The 20318-nt window shown below is 42.7% G+C and overlaps 1 protein-coding gene across 3 annotated transcripts in view; it reads left to right on the top strand.

Annotated features, from left to right (window-relative positions):
* GAS7 (growth arrest specific 7) overlaps positions 1-14385 on the top strand; it is an 80128-nt gene extending 65743 nt beyond the window's left edge. For all 3 annotated transcript variants that reach the window (XM_074555195.1, XM_074555194.1, XM_074555196.1), the window contains exons 11-14: positions 1638-1761; positions 3869-3948; positions 5210-5308; positions 5971-14385. In XM_074555195.1, coding sequence (XP_074411296.1) covers positions 1638-1761; positions 3869-3948; positions 5210-5308; positions 5971-6084 — 417 coding nt within the window. In that variant the 3' untranslated portion in view covers positions 6085-14385. The remainder of the gene's footprint in view (positions 1-1637; positions 1762-3868; positions 3949-5209; positions 5309-5970) is intronic.
* Positions 14386-20318: the final 5933 nt, after the last annotated feature.

Raw genomic sequence — 20318 nt, 5'->3', positions numbered from 1 at the left:
AAGTGAGGGACAAACATTGCTGAAGTGGCTTTTTGGTTCATCCTCCCCTTGCCAGCTTGGGGCAATAAAATTGATGCACATACTTCTTATTAGTGTGCATCTATTGTCCTCAAAATGTAGAGCACCTTGCCTTACAATGGCAGCAGGGTCAGGTCAGAGGCTCACCTGGCTCAGTGGCCAAAAGCAGCTGGACCCTGGCCTGGCAAATCACAAACCCTTCACAAGCAACATCCTCACTGTAAAAACCCACACAGCAGCAGCAGCAGCCAGTAATGGGCTGATGTGACACCAGCCAGGAGGTGGCTGAGGTCGTGGTTCATGGAGTTAGACCCACAAAATGTGATCATCCAGCAGCAGCTGGTAGAATTAGGGATGCTTATGCCTCAGCTGCCAAATTGTATCCTCATGAGTTTGCTTTTGGGTGTAAATTGGAGAGGAAAATACCATTCCCAGTCATCCCCAAAGCTGTTTGTGCTTTCATTAAAGCTCAGCAGGAGTTCCCCAGGGACAGAACTGTGGCAGGATACACAAGGTCCTTAGGCTGAGTGTCTGCAAGGAAGGCATTTTTCTGCAGAACACCAAGTTCTTCACACTCCTATCTGCAAAGCAACTCAGTAGCAACATTGGGAGTAGTGAATTAGGAATAACCCTGGGAAGAAGGAAGAGCTGTGACTGCAGTGCCTGTGGAGCTCTCAGCCCTCACAGATTGCTCTCCTGCAGCTCCCTCTCCAGACCTGCAGGACCCACCAGGGCCTCAGAACTGCACATGGAAAAAATTCCAGGAATGTTTCAGCAGAGCTGTATCATTTAGGCTGGTGTGACTGTAAAAAAACTGCAAAGTTCTAAGAAAATCAGTCATCCAAATTAGTTTGAAACACTACTACAGTATAAAGAACAAATGTGACATGTTTTATAACAAATCCATGCAAAACAAGTGATTTTTGTCTATTTATCAGCCTGCATGTAACAGTGTTTATTTGTTAAGGTACTTTACTAATTTACATGTATAATATATATTTGTACTGATAAATCAGGTTTTAACAGCTTGAAGAACTTCTAAGTAAAGTAGTTCAAGGCATCAGTTGTAACCAGGCCTCAGATTCTTGATTTCTACTGTTGGCATGAACCTGAGCAAGTTTTTCTGAATTAACAAGTCCCTAATTAAGTTCCTATTGTTAGTTTGTGATGTGTGTACATTGAGTCCAGAACTTACTTAAAGACAAATTTTGTAAGATACTTGAAATTACTTCAACAATTCAGATCCTAAGAAAAGTGATAGAAGAGATGTCCTGATAATGATGCTGTTTAAGACATTTGAAAGAAGCTCCAGCTCTCTTTTCTTCCAGAAATAATGAGAAAGCTATTAAGAAACAGGAGAGCCTGATGATGCTATTAGTCCTTTGCCTTTCTAAGACTCTGAAGAGTTCAGATGTATTTGTGATTTGTTGATGGTGACCCCTTTGTGGTCACAGGACACTTTTGTGAACTCCATGGTGTTGTAAGAGCCTGAATCCCTGTTAGGACCCAGTTCCATGCACAGTTGCTGAGAACCACTTGTGAGAAGGAGTCCTAGGTGGCTGAAAGCAACTGCCAGATCTTCTTCTCTGTAACTTCTGACTCTTCCTCATTCCTCCAAGGCCCGGAAAGCCTTGACAGAGAGGCAGAAGGATCTGGAAATGAAAACACAGCAGCTAGAGGTGAAACTCAGCAACAAGACAGAAGAGGAAATCAAGAAGGCCAGACGGAAGTCCACCCAGGCAGGTGAGTACCTGTGTCTGTCAGCACGCAGCAAGAGCCAGGAGGACTCCATCCATCCATCCATCCATCCATCCATCCATCCATCCATCCATCCATCCATCCATCCACGTGGTGCTTGGTTTTAATGTTGTAAAAACGAAGGCTGTTGTACTTGCAGAGACCCCCTATGGCAGGGAGGAATGATGAATCTGACTCCATGTTCTCAGAAGGATAATTTATTACTTGATGATACTATATTATATTAAAGAATGCTATAATATACTAAAGAATACAGAAAGGATGCATACAGAATGCTAAAAAGATAATAATGAAAACTCCTGACTCTTTCCAGAGTCTGGACACAGCTTGGCTCTGATTGGCCAAAGAGTGAAATCAACTCACAGCAGAATCCAATGGAACAATCTCCAAACATATTTCACATGTGAGCAAAACACCGGAGAAGCAAATGAGATAAAAATTGTTCTCCTTTTCTCTGAGGCTTCTCAGCTTCCCAGGAGAGAAATCCTGGGCAGAGGGATTTTTTTCAGAGAATGTGATTGCTACAAAAGTCAAAGTGAACCATGTTACAGATCTGTGTGATGTTAAATCCTCAGAAGAAACAAGCCTAGTTTTTCTGACTCAGATGTCACAAATTATTGATAATTGAGGTGAGAACAGCAGAAGTAGGGTGAGTTATCTGTCTCATGAAGGTGTCCTTAGATTACTGAGTGTTTGTGAACTTCCAAAGTCAGATTCAGAGAAGCTTAGCTGAGGGTGTTTCTTCCATAAATCACAGTTCCTTCCTTGGTTCATTCCTAAATCACACTCACCCACAACTTGGTGGGTGCCTATTACACTTACTATTACTGTCTTTTTCCTTGAAAGTGATGTTTTTCAGTTTTTTCCCCTCTGCTACTCAGTGACTAAAATAATTTCTTTTCTGGGAATACCGAGGATATAGTAGTGTGTGCTGTCCTGTGCTGAGGATACAGCCAGTTGCTGTGACCTGTGCATGTTTTGCAGAGGCTCAAGCCACATCTGCAGGATCCATCAGGAACTTTTTTGAGATCTGCAGAGCTGATACATGCAGCTCAGTACCTTGGCTGAAAATAAGTTTTAGCTAGGCCTCCCATGTTTCATCCCTCCAACAAAGGCTGTTCCTTGGCAGAGTGGTCCTTCAGAGTTCCGAGGATTTTAAAACTTCAGGATAGGAGTCTGGGAAGAGTTCCTGGGAGTGTGGCCATGTCTACAGGCAATCATTTGAGGGGAAAGAAAAGTTATGATTTAACAACCGGAGGTTCTGTAAGAGATGTTGTTTATCACCTGAAAATTCACAGTCTCTCTTTGTTCCTTGGGTCCTTAGAAATTGTTTATAATCAATTTTTATTGAACATGCAAGGAGGAGCTGAAGATCAGAGAGGGAAAGAGAGATTGAGCCTCATTTAAGAAACAAAGAGAATTTCCTAGCTGCAAAGCAGCAATCTCTGAAAATTGTTTTCCAAATTTGCCGCCTGTGTTTCCCCCTTCATCAGTGCAGAGTCCTGTAACAAAGAAAACAATGGAAAGAACTGCAACTTCTGCTGTTACTGCCCTGATCACAGGAGCTGGAGCTCAGCTGGAATTGGGCATCTGCAGAGGCTGGAGAATGCATGAGGCTGCAAATCAGCATCCCTTCATCCAACAGCTGGGGCCTGCTGCATCCCTCTGCTTTGAGACAGAGACCCCTTAGACTGCAGTCTCACCTACACTGAGCTGCTCTGCAGTTCCACAACTCACCATTGCCAATTTCCCATTTTAATTACTTTAGTTTTCAAATACAGCTTCCCATCTATGGCTTTTTTTTAACTGAAGTAACTTGCATTTTTTTAATATTTCTGGGCACTTTGTAAAATACTACTCTTAATACTTATATTTTTCTTTCAAAATCTATTAATTCTCTCCGCAGTCACCTGCTTTCTTGCCATACATCAGGTGCATGCATTTAGTTGAAATGTTGGTCCATGTAGCAGAACTCCTCTGAGCTCCACCATGATTCATCTTCAAACCCTTGAGGTCTACAAAACCTGACCTGCACTTTCTTTCTAAGCTCTGGCTGGACCAGACTGATGTGTTGTTGTCTCTTCTCTTTCAGGGGATGACCTGATGCGCTGTGTGGATCTTTACAATCAAGCCCAGTCCAAGTGGTTTGAGGAGATGGTGACCACCACTCTGGTGTGTAACATCTAAAGCTACCCTTGCAGAATTGTCATAGCCTCCAGTATTCATCATTCACAGCTAGTTCAGTGCAAAGCTCTGGGGAAAATGGGGTGATAAATTTCACATTGTTTGTCCCACTCTCAGTCCTAAGAAAAGCTCATCAGTAGGGGAAAGAAGAAATAATTGTTTCTTTGCAGAAGGCATTAAACCAGCTCAGGGCTGCTTAGGGGCCAGAACACTCAAATTGTCCTTGAGAAGGATGAAGTAATGCACAGGGAAAACACAGAAAAACACATGATAAATCACCAAATCCATTTATACATTCATGAATTTTTCTGTTCCACAGTTTCACAATTTTCTTTGAAGTCTCCCCAGAGCCATCTCTTCTGCAGAGTTAACAGCCCCACTTGTCTCAGCCTGGCTTGCTGCAAGCTGCCTTGGAGCATCCCTTTGGCTTCCTCTGGACCTAACCCAGAAGCTGCACATCCTTCTTGTGCTGCCAAGCCCAGAGCTGGCTCCAGGTGGGATCTCACCAGAGCCTTCCCTAAGGGCCCTCCAGCCCCTTTTTTGTCTTTGTGGCCCTGCTTTGGACACTTAACAGCTTAAGGTCTTTTTTTTTAATATATTTTCATGCCCAAAACTGCATATAGTGCTCAGTGTATTCAGTCCAGAAGGACTAAATGCAGATTTTGGGGTATAATATCAGAATTCAGAAGAAGAGGGAGGCAGGAAATGTCAGGAGAAAAGACAGAAATCGCCTGAATTTCCAACTTAAGTGTTGCTGGGTTCTGCTTACTGCCAGCTGAGCAAGGTGGAAGCTTGTCCCAGCTCAGCATCTGGTGAGCTGTGCTCTGACAGGTGTCTGGTTGGAATGGGGGTGTTCTGAGCCATCCCTCCAGTGTGCTTTCTGCTGCCCCAGGGAATCACTGGAATTTCTGTAGCTAGCAATAAAGCACACAAAACTTCCTGCAGGAAACCCTCTTGCTTGCAGCATCTCTGAAGGCAGTGCCTCCACTCTCTGCCTTGGTTGTCTCAGTTTTGGAGCCTTTTGGAAAGGTTTGACCTTCTTTTCTGTTGCTAGGCTGAGATGACTGCTGTTGCTTGCTGTTTCTTATTCTTTGCAGAGCAGAGGAATGTGCAACCACAGAGTCCAGCTCCAAAGCATGACCCTGGGGCAGTATGGCACCTCCTGGCAGCCTTTTGTGTGTCCTCCTTTCTCTGGGCCTCCGAGCTCAGGTTCCAGTAAAAATATGGACTTGTTTTTCTTCATGTCCAGGAGCTTGAGAGACTAGAAGTCGAAAGGGTGGAGATGATTCGGCAGCATCTGTGCCAGTACACACAGCTGCGGCACGAGACAGACATGTTCAACCAAAGTGTAAGTGTGCTTTTGTTTGCTCTCTGTGCCCTTCGCTGCCCTCCAGCTGAGCTGAATGGCCCCTCCTGGCCTGCTCTGAGTGGCTTTTGTCAGAGATGTGGGGGAGGTGTCTGCAGCAGTGCTGTGCTGCCTCCCCGCAGTCCTGGGCTCTCTGATCACATTTCACGCAGCTCTTTCCTGAGGGAGACACAACCAGCTGAGGTACATTTGGCCAGCATGAGCCATTATCAGCTCTCCCAGCATGATGCACTACTCCATGAGGTCTTCTGTTTGTGCAGGGAAGATGCTGAATTGTTTTACTGTTAAAAAAAGGAGTATATATTTATTTTTTCCTTATTGAAAACTGGCCATTTATCAAATATTAAAGTATGGGGGATGCACGCTGTCTCAGTACAGTTGTGTTTGGTGTAAGGTGCAGAACAGGAATCAGAGGCTGCCTGGCTGCTGCCTGGCACAGGAAACCTGTCTCTGCTTCTTCAAGTCTCCCTCTCACAAGGCTGCATGTCCAAACCTGTCTTGTCCATCCAGTCTCGTGTACGTGCAGCTCTCACTTGTCTGCAGATGCAGTGTAGGCATGCCCACAGCTGCTCTGCATGTCAGAGCAATGACTCTCTGCCTGAAGTGTGCCCTTGACATTTGGATTCTTGTTTTCTTCATTTCAGACAGTAGAACTCGTGGATCAGTTGCTTCGGAAAGTGGATCCTGCCAAAGACAGGGAACTGTGGGTAAAAGAACACAAAACTGGAGATATCCGACCTGTGGACATGGAAATATAGACTGATCTGTGGTTGGATGTGATGAGTCCACTGAATTAAGCAGGCTAACGTTTGTTTTAAGGGTCAAAAGAGCATAGGGAAAAGGTTGTTTCACTACCAGACAGACACCTTGTAATTTATGCCTGTATGGGCTATCTCTGTTCCATTTAGTCATTACAATGGTCCTCGTTGTGCTAAGCCTTAAGCACCAGACATTCCAGGGTGAAAAAAATCAGATGTGTGCTTCCCACCAGAGGTTCCCAATTGCACGCAGCTTCCAGGAGAAATCTGCTTCCTGGCACAGAACGTGCCCTGTTCTCCAGTGACTTTGTGCTCCACCCCTTGCATGACTATCTCTATCCAGTATGTTAGAACAGCAGGCAGAGAGCCTCTGGCCAGCAGGGAGATAACCGAATATGATGCAGGAGGCAAGGAAGTCCTGATCACCAATCCCAGGTCTGTCACTGACTGCTCTCATGGCCATAGGCAAATCAATTCACTTTCCTGGCTCCCCCATTTATAAAATCTGTGGGTCCTGCAGCAATGTTGTGTGGATGCATTGCTTTCATAGAACAGTCTTTCACCATGGCAGTGAAGTGATGGCCCTTCTCCCAAAATCTGTGGAGAGGATTCCTGTTCTTCCTGTTTGATACTCCCTCTCAGGGATACATAAACCCATTTTCACAATTTCTGTTGTCGGCCAGTTGGTAAGTTTGAAAGTGTTACCATCACAGTTTTTAATCAGGAAAGACTTGGTTGTACTATACCTACCTCATTAGCTGTCAGAGTGCCCTCAATGACAGAAGGAGGTCGTATTCCAAGGAATAAATGAGATGTTTAAAATTTTTCCTGCTCATGCAAGGTGTTTTTCCACAGAATCTCCTTAAAAACAGTCCTCTAATAGTTTACTTGGGATTCAGGTTTAAATTTCCTTTGTTGGTTTCTTCAGGTGAATATCACCGACTTTAGGTATTTTTAATTACTGGGTTTGTCCCATTAAATTTTGGCTTTTATCTTTTTGGAGCCTGATTTTCAAAGGTGCCATGAATATGTGATGCTAGATTGCATTCAGTGTAGATGTAGGTGCCCAGCACTTCTGTACCATCTGAGTTTTTTTCTGTTACCCTTAACTGCAAACCACCAAAAATTCAACACAGCTCTTAGCAAATAGTGTTATGTAGTTTGGAGACTGGTTTTGAAAAGTTATTTATTTTCTTCTGCTGTTATTTCTGATGGAGTATTCAGTGTTGCTGTTAATATATTTTTTCAGCATTTCATACAATGCAAAGATTCTTCAGATTCTTGCTTTAGATCCAGGAGAAATCTTGATTCTCACCACTGTGGCCTTTACTCAGTGTTTACTGTGGCCGTAGCTACAATATCCCAAACCACACTATTTCATTTGATCCCCACTTTTGCTCCATTTTATCTCACTGTTACTGTCTTTTTCTCCCCAGAACTGCATCCTTCTTTTGTTCTACTGCTATTCCAGATTTTTGTTCACCATCCTCCAAATGCTGGGATTGAATCATTGGGAGTCAATATTCCTCTTTACAAATACAAACTGAGACACAGAAAAGTCTTACCTGGAGCATGTTTGTAACATTGCTGCAGTGGTTATTTTTCTGGTTTATTATTTCTAAATTATTATTGCATTTTTCTGTTGGCCTCTTTACTAGTACAGGTTCATTCCTGTCTTGCAAATTCCTTCACAACCCATCCTCTGCTGCCTCATCAGCCTTTCCAAACCCTCAGCATCCTTTGCACATTGGCAGTGGGAGTGCCATGGCTGCTGCATGCTCAGGGTCACTGCTCCTGGTGTGACATTTCTGTGCTGCTCTTCCCCTGCACATTTGGGAATTTGGACTCCAGTTTTATTCTTGGTGTTGGCAGAGCTCACTGTGCTGTGAGCCTCTCCTAAGCTCCTGCACAGAGCACTGCAGCACCAGCTGAAGGGTTTGGTTTGCTGAGTGTCCTCCCTGGAATCCTCTTCTCCTTCCCTTTTTCCCTCAAGTAGGGCAATTGATGATCTCTCCTTTTCAGTTTCTGCTGATTCACTCTCTGTCTCACTAATTTTTGGCCGTATCAGTGTGTGCTTCTAACTCTTACCTTGCACTTCAGAGGACAGGCACTTTTTTATTTGTTAAGCCACAAGTGCAGGTTGAACTTGGAAAACTTCAGTGGCCAAAATAATGTGAATGCATGAAAGCTGCATTTCAGGTTTCCCCCTGTTCTTGGCTGTGTTGTAGATTGAAATGAGCAATCTTGACAATGCCTCAGTACATTCTTGTTTGGATTGCAAAACAAAGCTAGTTGTGCACTTTATACAGTATTCTCCTTAATAAATACCTGAAATAAGTTAGAAATTACACTTTATTTTTCCTCTTTCTTTAAAGATGTTTGTTACTTTACCTCTTTTGGACTGGAAATGCTGTCCATTAGCACAGGTTTCTCTGGGGACTGTAATGTGTTTTGGTTCCTCTGCTAAGGTGTATTTATGCTGCTCTGAATTCTTAGTTGGAGGGTTTGTTGTTCTTGGTTGGTTGGGTTGGGTTTTTTTTTGGGGGGGGGGGTGGTTTTGGGTTTTTTTTTTCCCTTTTGATTTTATGGTTTTATTTCCAGACAGTTTTCCTTCTTCTGGTTCTTGGTCCATTTGAAATGTTTAAGGGATGTGAGCTGCCCAGAACAGCAATTCTCTTGGTGGAGTCTGTATCTCTTTTTCACTTCCATGAGCACAGGACAGCACAGGTACCTGGCTGTTGATCATTCCCAGCTCCAGGAGACTCTGGGTTCTGCTCTACAGGTGAGATGCTTCACCCACAACACTCCCATCTCTGTTCAGAGCAAGTTTTGCTGTTGCTTGTAAACATTTTTCAGCTTATTTAATTCAAAATACAATATTCCCTCTTGATGTGACCCTGCAGATCAGAGTTCCCTGGCCCGTTCCGTTTTCTCACTGATGGATTTTGGACAGTGATGCCTTCCAGGTCAGGGCATGCTGGAGTTCCCTTGCTTCTAGCAGGCAGCATCCTCAAAGAGGGTAGTGACACATTGAAAGGAGAGCATGGGTTCCTGCTCCCACAGGGAACTTCGGGAGTTTCAGCATTGCTCTGTCTTCTACTGAGTTTCAAAAATGCAGTGGAGCCCAGTCTGTCTTCATGCTCATCCTAAACAGCTGTTTCTCCAGAGCAAACTCAGTGTTTTATTAGAATTCCAGCATGTGTGGATGCTGCATGATGCTGCTGCAGTGTAGCTGAGCAATGGAATGCCAAAGGAAGTCTCTTAACCTCCAGCACTGAGCTTGGGCATCATCTCACTTCAGCTGGCACCTCACACTCCTGGTGTGAGCTTTGGCTGGTTGAGTCACTGTGGGGATCAAATTGGCAGAGGTGTCTCACATCTCTGCATGCTCTGAGGTCACAGCTCTCAGCTAGCACTGTTTGCTTTCACTGCCAGAGGTGGAAAAGGGGACATTTCCCTCTGGTCCTTAGCAGGTAGCTCTGCCTGCCCAGATCTGTTAGGCCACCCATGTTTTGGGAGTGCTGCCACATCTGTGAGCTCCCTCTTGGTCTGAGTGATGCTGTCACACTCTTGTCTGTGCTGGAGGGTTCTCTGGTATTTTCCATTTCAGCCAGAGCCTTTTGGCCCTTCTCTGGGCTTCCTGAACCCCATGGCTTCAGATCAGTGCCAGAGCTGGTGAGGTGCATTGCCAGCTGTACCCTCAGCTCCCATACTGAATAAGAACTTTTTATTCATCATCCAGACCCTCCTGCCTGTGTCTCCCAAGCACAGTTGAACATCTTTCTCCCTAAGGTATTCTTTCAGCTTTTTTCCTGCCAGAACTCATTCTGGATCCAGTGCTGTTGGCCGATTCCTGCTGGAGTTGATGAGCTGAGAGCAGTGAGTATTTTACCACATGGGCCAAATGCACTCTTCTCCCATTAGCAGCAAGATTCCAGTTTCTTTCTTGGGGCAATATCCCAAAAAGGCCTAATTCTCAGTTTGCCAACCTGCTCCAGGTTGTCATCTCTGTAACTCACACCTGTTCATCACTTCTATGGGTTGGACATCTTCTAAAAGACTTTGGTTGCTCCCTTATAGGGACGTTAGTTCATTATTGGACACTGGAATTGTAGAAGATAGCTTTAATTTTTTTTTTTTTAATTTTAAAATACTGTAACAGCAGTGAAAATCACACAGAATTCCCTCTTATGTTTCTAGACTCCCTTTCCCCCTGTGCAGTCACTTCTGAGCTGCTGGGGGGCAGCTGTGCTCCCCCTTATTGCACAGATAAACACTGAAATCACACTTCTTGAGTGCCTGACAGGCAGCATGCAACCTTGTGCACTGCTTCTTTTTCCCTTTATGCAGCTTTTTTTTTTTTTTTTAATTTTGCTTGGATTGGGGTTTTTTCTTTTCCCCTAATAGGAATTTTCTGTGGGGCATTCACAGGAAATTTCTTTATGCTTGTAGCAGTTGTAGTTTCTCAGGCTTTGTTAGAACTTCCTGGAATTGTCCTTGTTTTTAAAGTCATTATTTAATATTGACTGCAAGTTAGACTTCGTATTTAGAACTGGGCATTCTTCACCTGTTCTTTGGAAGTGCTCAGCACTCAGAGATTTCTTGGAATACAGCAGGGAGCTAAGAGGTAAGACTCTTTGAAAATCAGGCTAACAAACAGAAATGCGCAAGCCTCTTTTTTCCTTACTTATACTCAAGTACATGGATAAAGTAAATAATAAGAAATGAGAAATAATTAACGTGTAGCTGCTCTCTGTGCAGCTGCTGTAGTGTTTTTGTGTGGGGCTGCAGGCATAACACACCTCTGGGGTCTGGACCCACAGATGATCAGCTGTAAAAGCTCAAATCCATAATTCAGTGACCAAGTGGCTCTGCCCATCCATTTCTTCATCACACACAGGGACAGAAAGGGCACTGCTTACCCAGGTGGGTCCTTCACTACCAAGCACCTTAAGAAATCCAGACAAGCACTTTGAAGGTCCCCCTGGAATGAGTAGATGTGGCTTCTTGATGTGGTTATTGGATGTTTCCTTCTGAACTGAAAGCAGATTTAGTGTTCCACAGTATCTCCTGTGCTCTGTCCACTAGTGCAGCCTGCTGGGTCTGCTCCCAGAGATGGAGCAGTGTCCTGAGGGCAGTCCTGCTCACCCTGACAATTCCATCTTCAAAAGGCAGTGTCAAAAAGGCAGTTTTCAAAATAATGAGCTTTTCAGTTCACAGCCCTCTCTGGGAAGCCTGCAGGCTGTTTGCTCCCCAGTGTGTGTTGAAATAGCAGAGTGCTGGGGCAGAGGTTGCTGGAGCATTGGCTCTGGGGAGTTGCTGCTGTGTGGACATTGCTGCCATCCTCTCCCAGGGATGGGGAACAGCCACAGACCAGAGGAGCTTGCTGGTCTCATCTGTCTGAACCAGGTGGGCAGGAGCCACAGATAAATTCAGATTAGAGCAGGAAATGATTACCTCAGTGGCATCTTTCAGACCCTGATGGGCACTGAGTGATGACGATAAATTCAGATTAAAGCAGAAACACAGGGCAGGAGGATGGGTACCTCAGTGGCATTTCTCAGAGCCTGATGGGTACTGAGCAGTGATAATAAATTCAGATTAAAGCAGATACATAGGGCAGGAGGATGGGTACCTCAGTGGCATCTCTCAGACCATGATGGGCACTGAGCAGTGATGATGATAAATTCAGATTAAAGCAGACACACAGGGCAGGAGGATGGGTACCTCAGTGGCATTTCTCAGAGCCTGATGGGCACTGAGCAGTGATGAGTGAGGAGCCCATCATTGTCCAGTCCTGCCCAGCACTGGCAGATCAGTGTCTGTGGCTGCTCAGAGCTGTCCAGCTCACACCATGCCAGGCCAGCAGGTGCCAGTGCTGCCCTGGGGAATGGGGAAGGGCTCTGTTCCGGCTGCCCCAGGTCAGGTGTGCTGAGCCTGCTGTGCTTCAGGAGCCTGGAGCACACGGCCCTGCTGATGAGGCACAGAGGGAATGAAGTCTTTCCTGGCAGCAAATCCTTGTCTTTTCCTGAGAACACTGTTGGAAGGATAACACCCACTGCTTTGTCTTAAAATAGATTTTATTCATATGAGTGGTGCATCATTCAGCTCTTTATTTTCCCCTCTGTGTTGTTACTGTAGCCCTTCATCAGTGAAGTGCAACACCTTTAATTTTGAAATTTCATAGAACATATCTGTTATTTCCATGTGCTAACCAAACTTCATGCTTTTGGCTGTTTTCTGAGAGTTTTGAGAGCTTTTTTGGAGAGGTTATTTTGGGTTTTATTTTGGAATTTTTTAATCAGTCAGCAGGTTTGGAAGTGTAATAACTTCTTGTGCTAGCTGCAGCTTCTTTTTCCTTCCTGAATGTTTTGGTTTTTTTTCTGAAGGGACCAACACATAGCACAATTCAACTTAAATTTCTAACCCCATGCATTCCTCAAGGCAGAAACCTTTTGTGCCTAATGATGCATCTGAGTCTAAGAATTATACATGGATAAAATCTTTCATAGACCAATAAAAAAATCTTAGATTAACCACATAATAATCACATTAAAAAACATATAGATTTGAGACATGCAAATTTAATTCCCTCAACTTACATTAAGTTGAACTATTTCAGGTGTGTCATAAGAGACAAACTCAGTGGATATTCAGAATAAAAGCTTTCCAGGTTCAGGGAGTGGACGGGACTATAATTGTGAATATATGCAGTCTTTTAGGGCTACTGATTTAACAAGTAACTGAGTAATGGCTTGTATCACAACCCTATTAAAATTCTGCTAGTAAATCCCCTTCAAGTGCCTCTTTAAATAGTATCTGCTACAAGCATGTGAAAAATACAGATTTACCCTACAAATTCCAGATCTCAGGAGCAGCCACAGTGCACAGATCCGTGCGGGATTCTCAGCCCTTTCCTTGCTCTGAACTGTGCACCCTTTTAGGACAGCCCCATCTCCAGGAGAGCTGCCTTTGGCTCTGGGAATTTGCTGTCCAGCTCAGGCACCCTAAGTTCTCAATGCTAAAAATGGAAGAGAAAAAATTAGAATTTAAAAGCAACTGCATTGAAACTAATCTTTGGACCCATGGTCTCAGTAGAATAAGCAGGGAATTCTGCATAAAAATAGTATGCAGTGATGATTCTGCATAATAGAGATGTTAAACTTTATTGCATAAAATTAATTAATAATAATTTTTAAAGCCCACAACTTTATTTTTTTTACAGCAGAGAAGGAATGTTTTAGTCCTGGAACTCAAAAGCTGAATGTGATTTCAGGGATCTCACATCTGCTAACAAAATAATCAAAGTCATGTTAATCCCAGAATTTGGCAATGGTTGACCTGAAATCCCTTTTTCCTTTGGAGGTTTTTGATGAAATGGCTGAGATTATCAGAATTGCCTAAGGAATTTGGATGTCCATATTCTTTTAGATCAAAAACACTCTTTAGGGACAGCAGCCTCTATCCAGTAGGAAAACAGCAGGTATTAGTGTTGGACAAAAATTCTTTCTCCTCCTTAGGTAATTCCCTTATTTTCTGCAACACAAGCAGTGAGAATTCCCCTGGGCAGTTCTGCAGATGCTGTAGCAGCAGGGATTCACAGATACCAGTCATACACTTAACCAGTTTTCTACCAAAATTAAGTTGCTTATTTGGTCCTTTTTGTGTAAGATTTTCCTAAATACTTCTAAATTTCTAGGAAAGTTGTCTTTTGCCAGTACTAATGACTTGTTTTTACAGATGCTTAACCAAAATTTTATAACCTCCCATAAATTTTGGCTGACTAGACCCCTTAAATAGTTTATTTATCACACAGCCTCTGTCTGGGTTACTAGTAAATCTTGGATCATTGTGGAAATTCTAGGATGGCTTTTGTTCCCTAAGGATAGATGAAGGAATCACTTACTGAACTTAAGTTGAATGAAGAAAAGATTTAAGGGGCAGATCTTCAGCTTGAATAAACTGGCAGGGTTCAGTGGAAGCTACTTGATGTCAGCTGTGGATCTTGTCCTTCAGTGTTGAAGGCATTTCCTATATGTAATTTTTCTGTCTTACTGTAAAACAATTTCATATGGTTAAACTGTATTTTCCTATATTGTTCTGCAAGTTTATATACACCATAGTGCTCATCTCATCTCCTGTAAAATAAACTGTACAGAGACACATTGAGCATGGAATTGTCTTTACCCAGTTGCTTTTTCTTCTCCCACAGCCCCAAACCTCGTGATCAAAGACCCTGTGGGGTGCCACATGGACTTTATGATATTTATTAATTGCTATTATATTTATTTATTACTGTTATATTAATGCAGCTCGATTTTGTAGCCACATCACTGGGGTGTAATTTTCTTGTGCTTACCCTTTTCAGATCTTCACGTGATATTCAGACACATTTGGTTCCTACAGGTGTTATTTTCAATTTTATTTATTTTTCTGGAATCAGTTTAAGAAACACATGTGGTTAAGTGGTTCTTGAAGCAAGCAAGCTGCCCATGAGCAGCCTGAGAGCAGCTGCCATGGAATTGGTGTGTGGTTTTTATGTTCTAAGTGATCTGGAGCTTTTCCCCACCCAGTCAATCCTGTACTTTCATGTTTCACATGCCAGCTGGAAGCTCAGTTGGGAACACTGCTGTAAAACCTTCTTAATAATTTTTCTCCTGAGTTAATATGCATGCTGACAGGTTTTCTGACAAAGTCAAAACCAGGCCTGCCAAAATCCTGCCTAACCCAACACCTGCCTGTGCAAGGGGGCTCAGAGCAGCCGGGGTCACAGTTCTGCCCCCTTCCAGCAGGGTGTGACATCCACACATCTCAGAAACCTCTGTGGAGATGCTTTCTGGGCATTTTTCTCATTTTGAACTCATGTAAGTACTGGTTTCTGCAACCCCCTGCACTCTGTGCTTGTGCATGGAGGTGGGAAGTGGTGGCAAAAAGGAGAATTCACTGAAGGTTAAACACTGAAGAAGTTCCAGGTAGAAGCTTGGTTTTCACAGCAGTGTCTTTACACCTTGTCCAGAATTGCCTAAATCTGTTCAAAAAAAACTTCAGAAGGCTGTTTCATATTCTGGTGCATGGTGTAGAGCAGCTGATGAGTACCCTGAGCAAAAAGCCCTTCCTTGTGGAGGACTTTGACACAACCTGGAAACCCAAATTGGGGAGACACTGAACAAACCTTTTGCTGCGCTGGTGTAGTAGTGGCAGAGGTGTGCACACTCTTCTAGGAAAGGAGAAGACACTGAAGGTTAAACACTGAAAAAGTTCCAGGTGGAAGCTTGGTTTTCACAGCAGTGTCTTTTACACCTTGTCCAAAGGTGCCTAAATTTGTTTGAAAAATCTCTCAGATTCTGGTGCATGGTGTAGAGCAGCTGGTGAGTACCCTGAGCAAAAAGCACTTCTTTGTGGAGGACTGACACAACCTTGAAACTGAAATTGGGGAGGCACTGAACAAACTATTTGCTGTGCTGGTGTAGTGCCAGTGCCCAGAAAAACATCACAGTTAAGGACCAGAGCAGGAATTGGCAGTGGCAGGGTGGCAGCCTTGCAATCTGCAGTATTTACATGCAGAATCTTAAGGTTTAACGCCATTCTGCACAGGAATAGCTGTGCTAGGCTTCTGCAGCCATGATAATGAAAAATTCAGCTTGGATTCCACAATGTAACCAAGCCTTTGACTTCTGAGGTCCATGCAAGAGGAGAAGGAGATGACTGCACCTGCAGATGTCTCAGACCTGAGTTTAAAGCTCCTGGACCCACAGGCCAGCCCTAAGGCAGGTAAGTCCTGGTGGTGCTCCTGGGGACCCTGACAATGATGTGTTGCATCTGTGCTGGCCACTGGGCACACAGAGAGACCACTCTGCCTTGCAGGGCTTGGGATGGACAGACAGACAGCCTGCAGAAGGTCAGAGATGTTCATGATATTTGCAGTGTTCATTTCATGAAGGATTCACACATGGCCATTGAAATAGGATACATATGGATGCTGCTGTGAGTCAGTTGAAAAAGATAAACTGGTTTTACAAGGTGGATGGGCTGAAAGGGTCTTTAAACCTTCAGAAGTCTGTGTGACCTGTGTTCTGCATGAGGCCCTTAGGAGTAAAGCTATGTGTAAAGTAAAAGTAAAGCTATGGGTAAAGTTAAAGCAGTTGGTTTAACTCAGATCTTGCAATCTTTCCTGGTTTGCTGCATTACCACCATTTCTGTCATGTGGTTTCAAGGAATACAGTGGAAATTTCTGTATTGATGGTCAGACGGCTCAGGGAATTCTATTTGCACAGCTTATTTTGAGCTAACCTTCAGACAAGGGAAGTTTCAGCAGTCATGATCCTCTAGCTTGACTGGAACCACAGAAATCCTCATGTCATATTTCTTCCTTGGGGAAGTTACTGTCTCAGTCCTTATACAAATGAAAAAAAATTACAAACATGCACTGGTGAAGTATTTATTGTAGGGACAAACAGTCCAAGCTCAGTGGTCTGTGCTGCAGGCTGTTTGCGCTGTTGTTTTCACAAGCCCCTGAAAGCAGAGGATGAAAACCTTCAGCTCAGATTTGATTTTAACTTCCTGTTTTATCAAGTACAAAACCAAACACTTGAGTCTCCCAGAGCTACAGCAGAAATTACATTCTTTTTATTTACAAAGCAATGATTTTTTTTAATTTTATTTTTTTGACTTAGCAAATGTTTTGAGACTGTGTCACTTGTCTCTGGTTCTTTGCTGAAGGAGACTGGGGCTGGGTTTTTCGTGTCAGCTGCTTGGATATCTTTAAGCTGAGTTCTCTGCTCTCAGGCTTTAGGGGCTCTACCCACTGCCCTTCCACTTTCTGCAGGTTTGTAAAAGGGAGGAAGACTGGATGGGCACTGTGGTGGAATGTGGAAATGTGGGGGTTAAATCCAGACACCCTCCTAGCACTGCTTACAGCTCTCAGGGATCTTTCAGTGTCTCGCATTCTCAGGAGAGTGCCTGCAAATGGTGTGCAGCTGTGCGGGGTGAGCAGCCACCACCCTGACACCACGTGTGTGCTCAGTGCCTTCCTGACCTTTGCTGCTTTCTGCTTTTCCTCTCTTGCTGAACCAATTCATTTCTCACCTCCCAAGTCTGTGAGAAGTAAAACTCTGGATTAGTCCATATAGCCAAGTGTGCTGGCATGACAGTGATCAGTAAGCATCAGTTCCATAGGGAAGGGTGGGAGAAGAAAGCTTGGTCATGAATTACATGGAATACATTGTGATTCAGCCCTAGATGGCACCAGGGACTCTTCGTCAGCAGTGTCAGTGCTGGCCTTCCTGACCTTTGCTGCTTTGTGCTTTTCCTCTCTTGCTGAAACCAATTCATTTCAAATCCAGAGTTTTACTTCTCCCAAGTCTGTGAGATATAAAACTCTGGATTAATCTATATAGCAGCAGATTAGTCCATAAGCGCCAGTTCCATAGGGAATGGTGGGAGAAGAAAGCTTGGTCATGAATTACATGGAATTCATTGTGATTTGATCTTCTGCTCAGGGATTCTTCCCCAGCAGAGTCAATGCTGGAATTAAACAGCACTTGACAGAGTTTTTGCTTCTCTACAGATAAAATAGATGGACAGTTCAGTCACTGATTGATAACTGATCTTCTGTGATACCTTTCTCAAATAAAGCCCAATAAATCCACCCCTTTCCTTCCCTGAAAGGAAAAGGAGAAAGGAAAAAGCGGAACAATGCTTCCTAGTGTCTTTTTGTTGTTCTTGTTCCTTTCCTTAGTTCTTCTAGGTGGTGTTTTGCATCCTCTTTGCTGAGCCAATGTGGTGCACAAGGAAACAGCTTCTGAGGGCTGGCATGTGGCAGCTGAACTTTAATTTCCTGGAGCTAATTGCAATGCTGAAGCTCACAAGCAGCTGCTTCTCACTGTAGATGTGTGTGGCTCCAGGAATGACTGCAGAGATGTCTAAACAGGAGATGACATTTAGCACAGCAGAGAGTTTGTGAGATTTGAAATGGCAGGTGGAAAAAAACCAGTTAAAAATCCAGAAGGGTGGTTGCTATGGGAGTTGGGAAAGATGATGTTAGCAAAATAACATCGTGGAGAATTTTACAGAATTTTCCTTACAGAATCATAGAATTTTCCTTAATGGGAGCTCAGGCTGATGGGAAAAGGGAAGAAAATTCCAGAAACAAATGAAAAGAAGTGAAAGGAAGGGCCAGTATTATCAATTCCAAGGCATAACTGGCAGAGCTTTCCAGAATGGAATGTTTATGCTTTGCTGTTTCAGCCTTTGAGGCACAGGCTGTGACGTGTGGAAGCAATATATTTAACAAAGAATGTAAGTACACATGAATAATTAGCATACAGCTGACATCTCTGGCTGTAGGAGGAGCCACTGTGTCTGGAGGGTTGTGCTCCAGGTGTAGTAAAATATCAGAGATTAATAGCCTGTCTCAAGCAGATTACTGAGATGGAATAAATCCTGTAGATATCAGATCAGTTATCACACCACATCTCATGGCAAAGCTCTTCTGACCCCCACAGGCTATTCTGGGCTTGGAATGTGATTTTTTTTTTTCTTTTTTTGGTCATGCAAGTTTTGACAGAAAGCAAAATCCTTGGCAAAGACAACTCCAAAGCTGTGGCAGCCAGGTTTGGGCATGGGTTGTTTTTGAGGACTAATTAACCAATATTCATTTGACAATAATAATTGTTTTACTGAATGGATTGACTCAGCAGAGTCCCAGGACTGTGGGGAGCCTTTATCTCCCACCAGGCTTTCTCCAGAGGCAGTGGAAATCCGGGGAGTAAAGGTGAAAAATTAATGGATAAAAGACCTTTTACCAGGTCTGCACAGCATAAACCCCTGGGAGAATGTAAAACTTTATGTTGCCTGATAATTAGTCAGTGTGCAAATTAGATCCATAATTTCCATAAAATACCACTTGTAAACAAACACCAGTTTAGGTCAGGCTGTCTCCTCCACTCTTGTCTTGTTAGAACAAGATCCTATTTCTTGTCCTTCCTGTGGGAACTGGAAAAAACAGAAACAGAAGAGTTGGATCTGCAGCCCTAAAAGACAGATTGATTAAAAATACAATACACAGACATTAAGCAGAAAAATCGTAAATTATGTTTCTATAGTTGTAAGAATATGCCTTAAGTAAGTGAGAAATTGTATTAAATAAGATAGTGAAAAGTCTATAATGCAAAATGAAATAATAATATTAATATAATTTATAGTGAAAAGTTTATAATGTAGGGGTGTGGTTATATGGAATAAGCTAAAGAGTTTAGAAATTAAAACAGAAGCCAATGTGTGCCTGTGAGTTAGAAGCCCATTGGATAAAAGTATCCACAGTGCAGCAGAAGTAAAAATGGTAAGTTAGAAAAGTAAAATAAACCCTGTGGCAACTGTCTATTAGTTGCCTTTAGAAGAAAGCAATATATATTACTAATAATAGTATTTCTAATATTATATATTTCTGTATATATTAGAATATATTAAAAATATAATATATAATATATTAGAAATAATATATACTATCATATATTAGAAGTATAATACTATTTCTAATATTTTGAATATATTTCTAATATATTATTAGAAAGTTTTATATTACCTTATAACAAAAAACCTTGTAACTACTCTTAAGCTATAATCAAATGCTTACTCCTCTAAAATCTCACTGATTGATGTTTATCTAAACAATAAATTGTTCTTAACTTAAACATAGTCCCATCCCTTCATTTCTAGCAGTGACAGTGATGCCTTCCCACATATGTGAATTGTGAAGTTCACTGCTGTCTTCTAGAAATATTTAGAAATTAGGAGCTTGTAATAATTCTGTAAAATAAATAATGCTGTATTCTTGCTGTTATCTACTAAGAAAGGCACTTTGTGAAGGAATCCATGTGATGGTTGTTTTTGTCTGGATTAGACCTCAGGCCAACAGGGCTTGCTTATATAACAACAGTTGATTTTTATAAACTGAGAGAGGCAAAAATCCCAAACACATATAATAGAGAGGAGAAAATGCAGCTAGAGGGACTGCTGTTCAAAACACAGAAAATTGGTTTCTTGACCACATTAAAATCTTTAAAATGCAATTAAAAAGTAGATTATTTCACTGAGATGCCATAGGATCTAACCATTTCAATGTCTTTAACACCTAAGTAAAACACATTCTAAATCTCTTCAGTCTCTTTAATATCTCAAACAATGGCTCTAGAAGAAATCAGTGTGTTTTCAATTGAGGAATACACAAAGTGTGC

Source organism: Zonotrichia albicollis, chromosome 19 (assembly GCF_047830755.1).
Source record: "Zonotrichia albicollis isolate bZonAlb1 chromosome 19, bZonAlb1.hap1, whole genome shotgun sequence".
Taxonomy (NCBI): Eukaryota; Metazoa; Chordata; class Aves; order Passeriformes; family Passerellidae; genus Zonotrichia; species Zonotrichia albicollis.
Note: the sequence above shows the minus strand (reverse complement) of the source record. Positions and strands in the feature narration are given on the sequence as shown.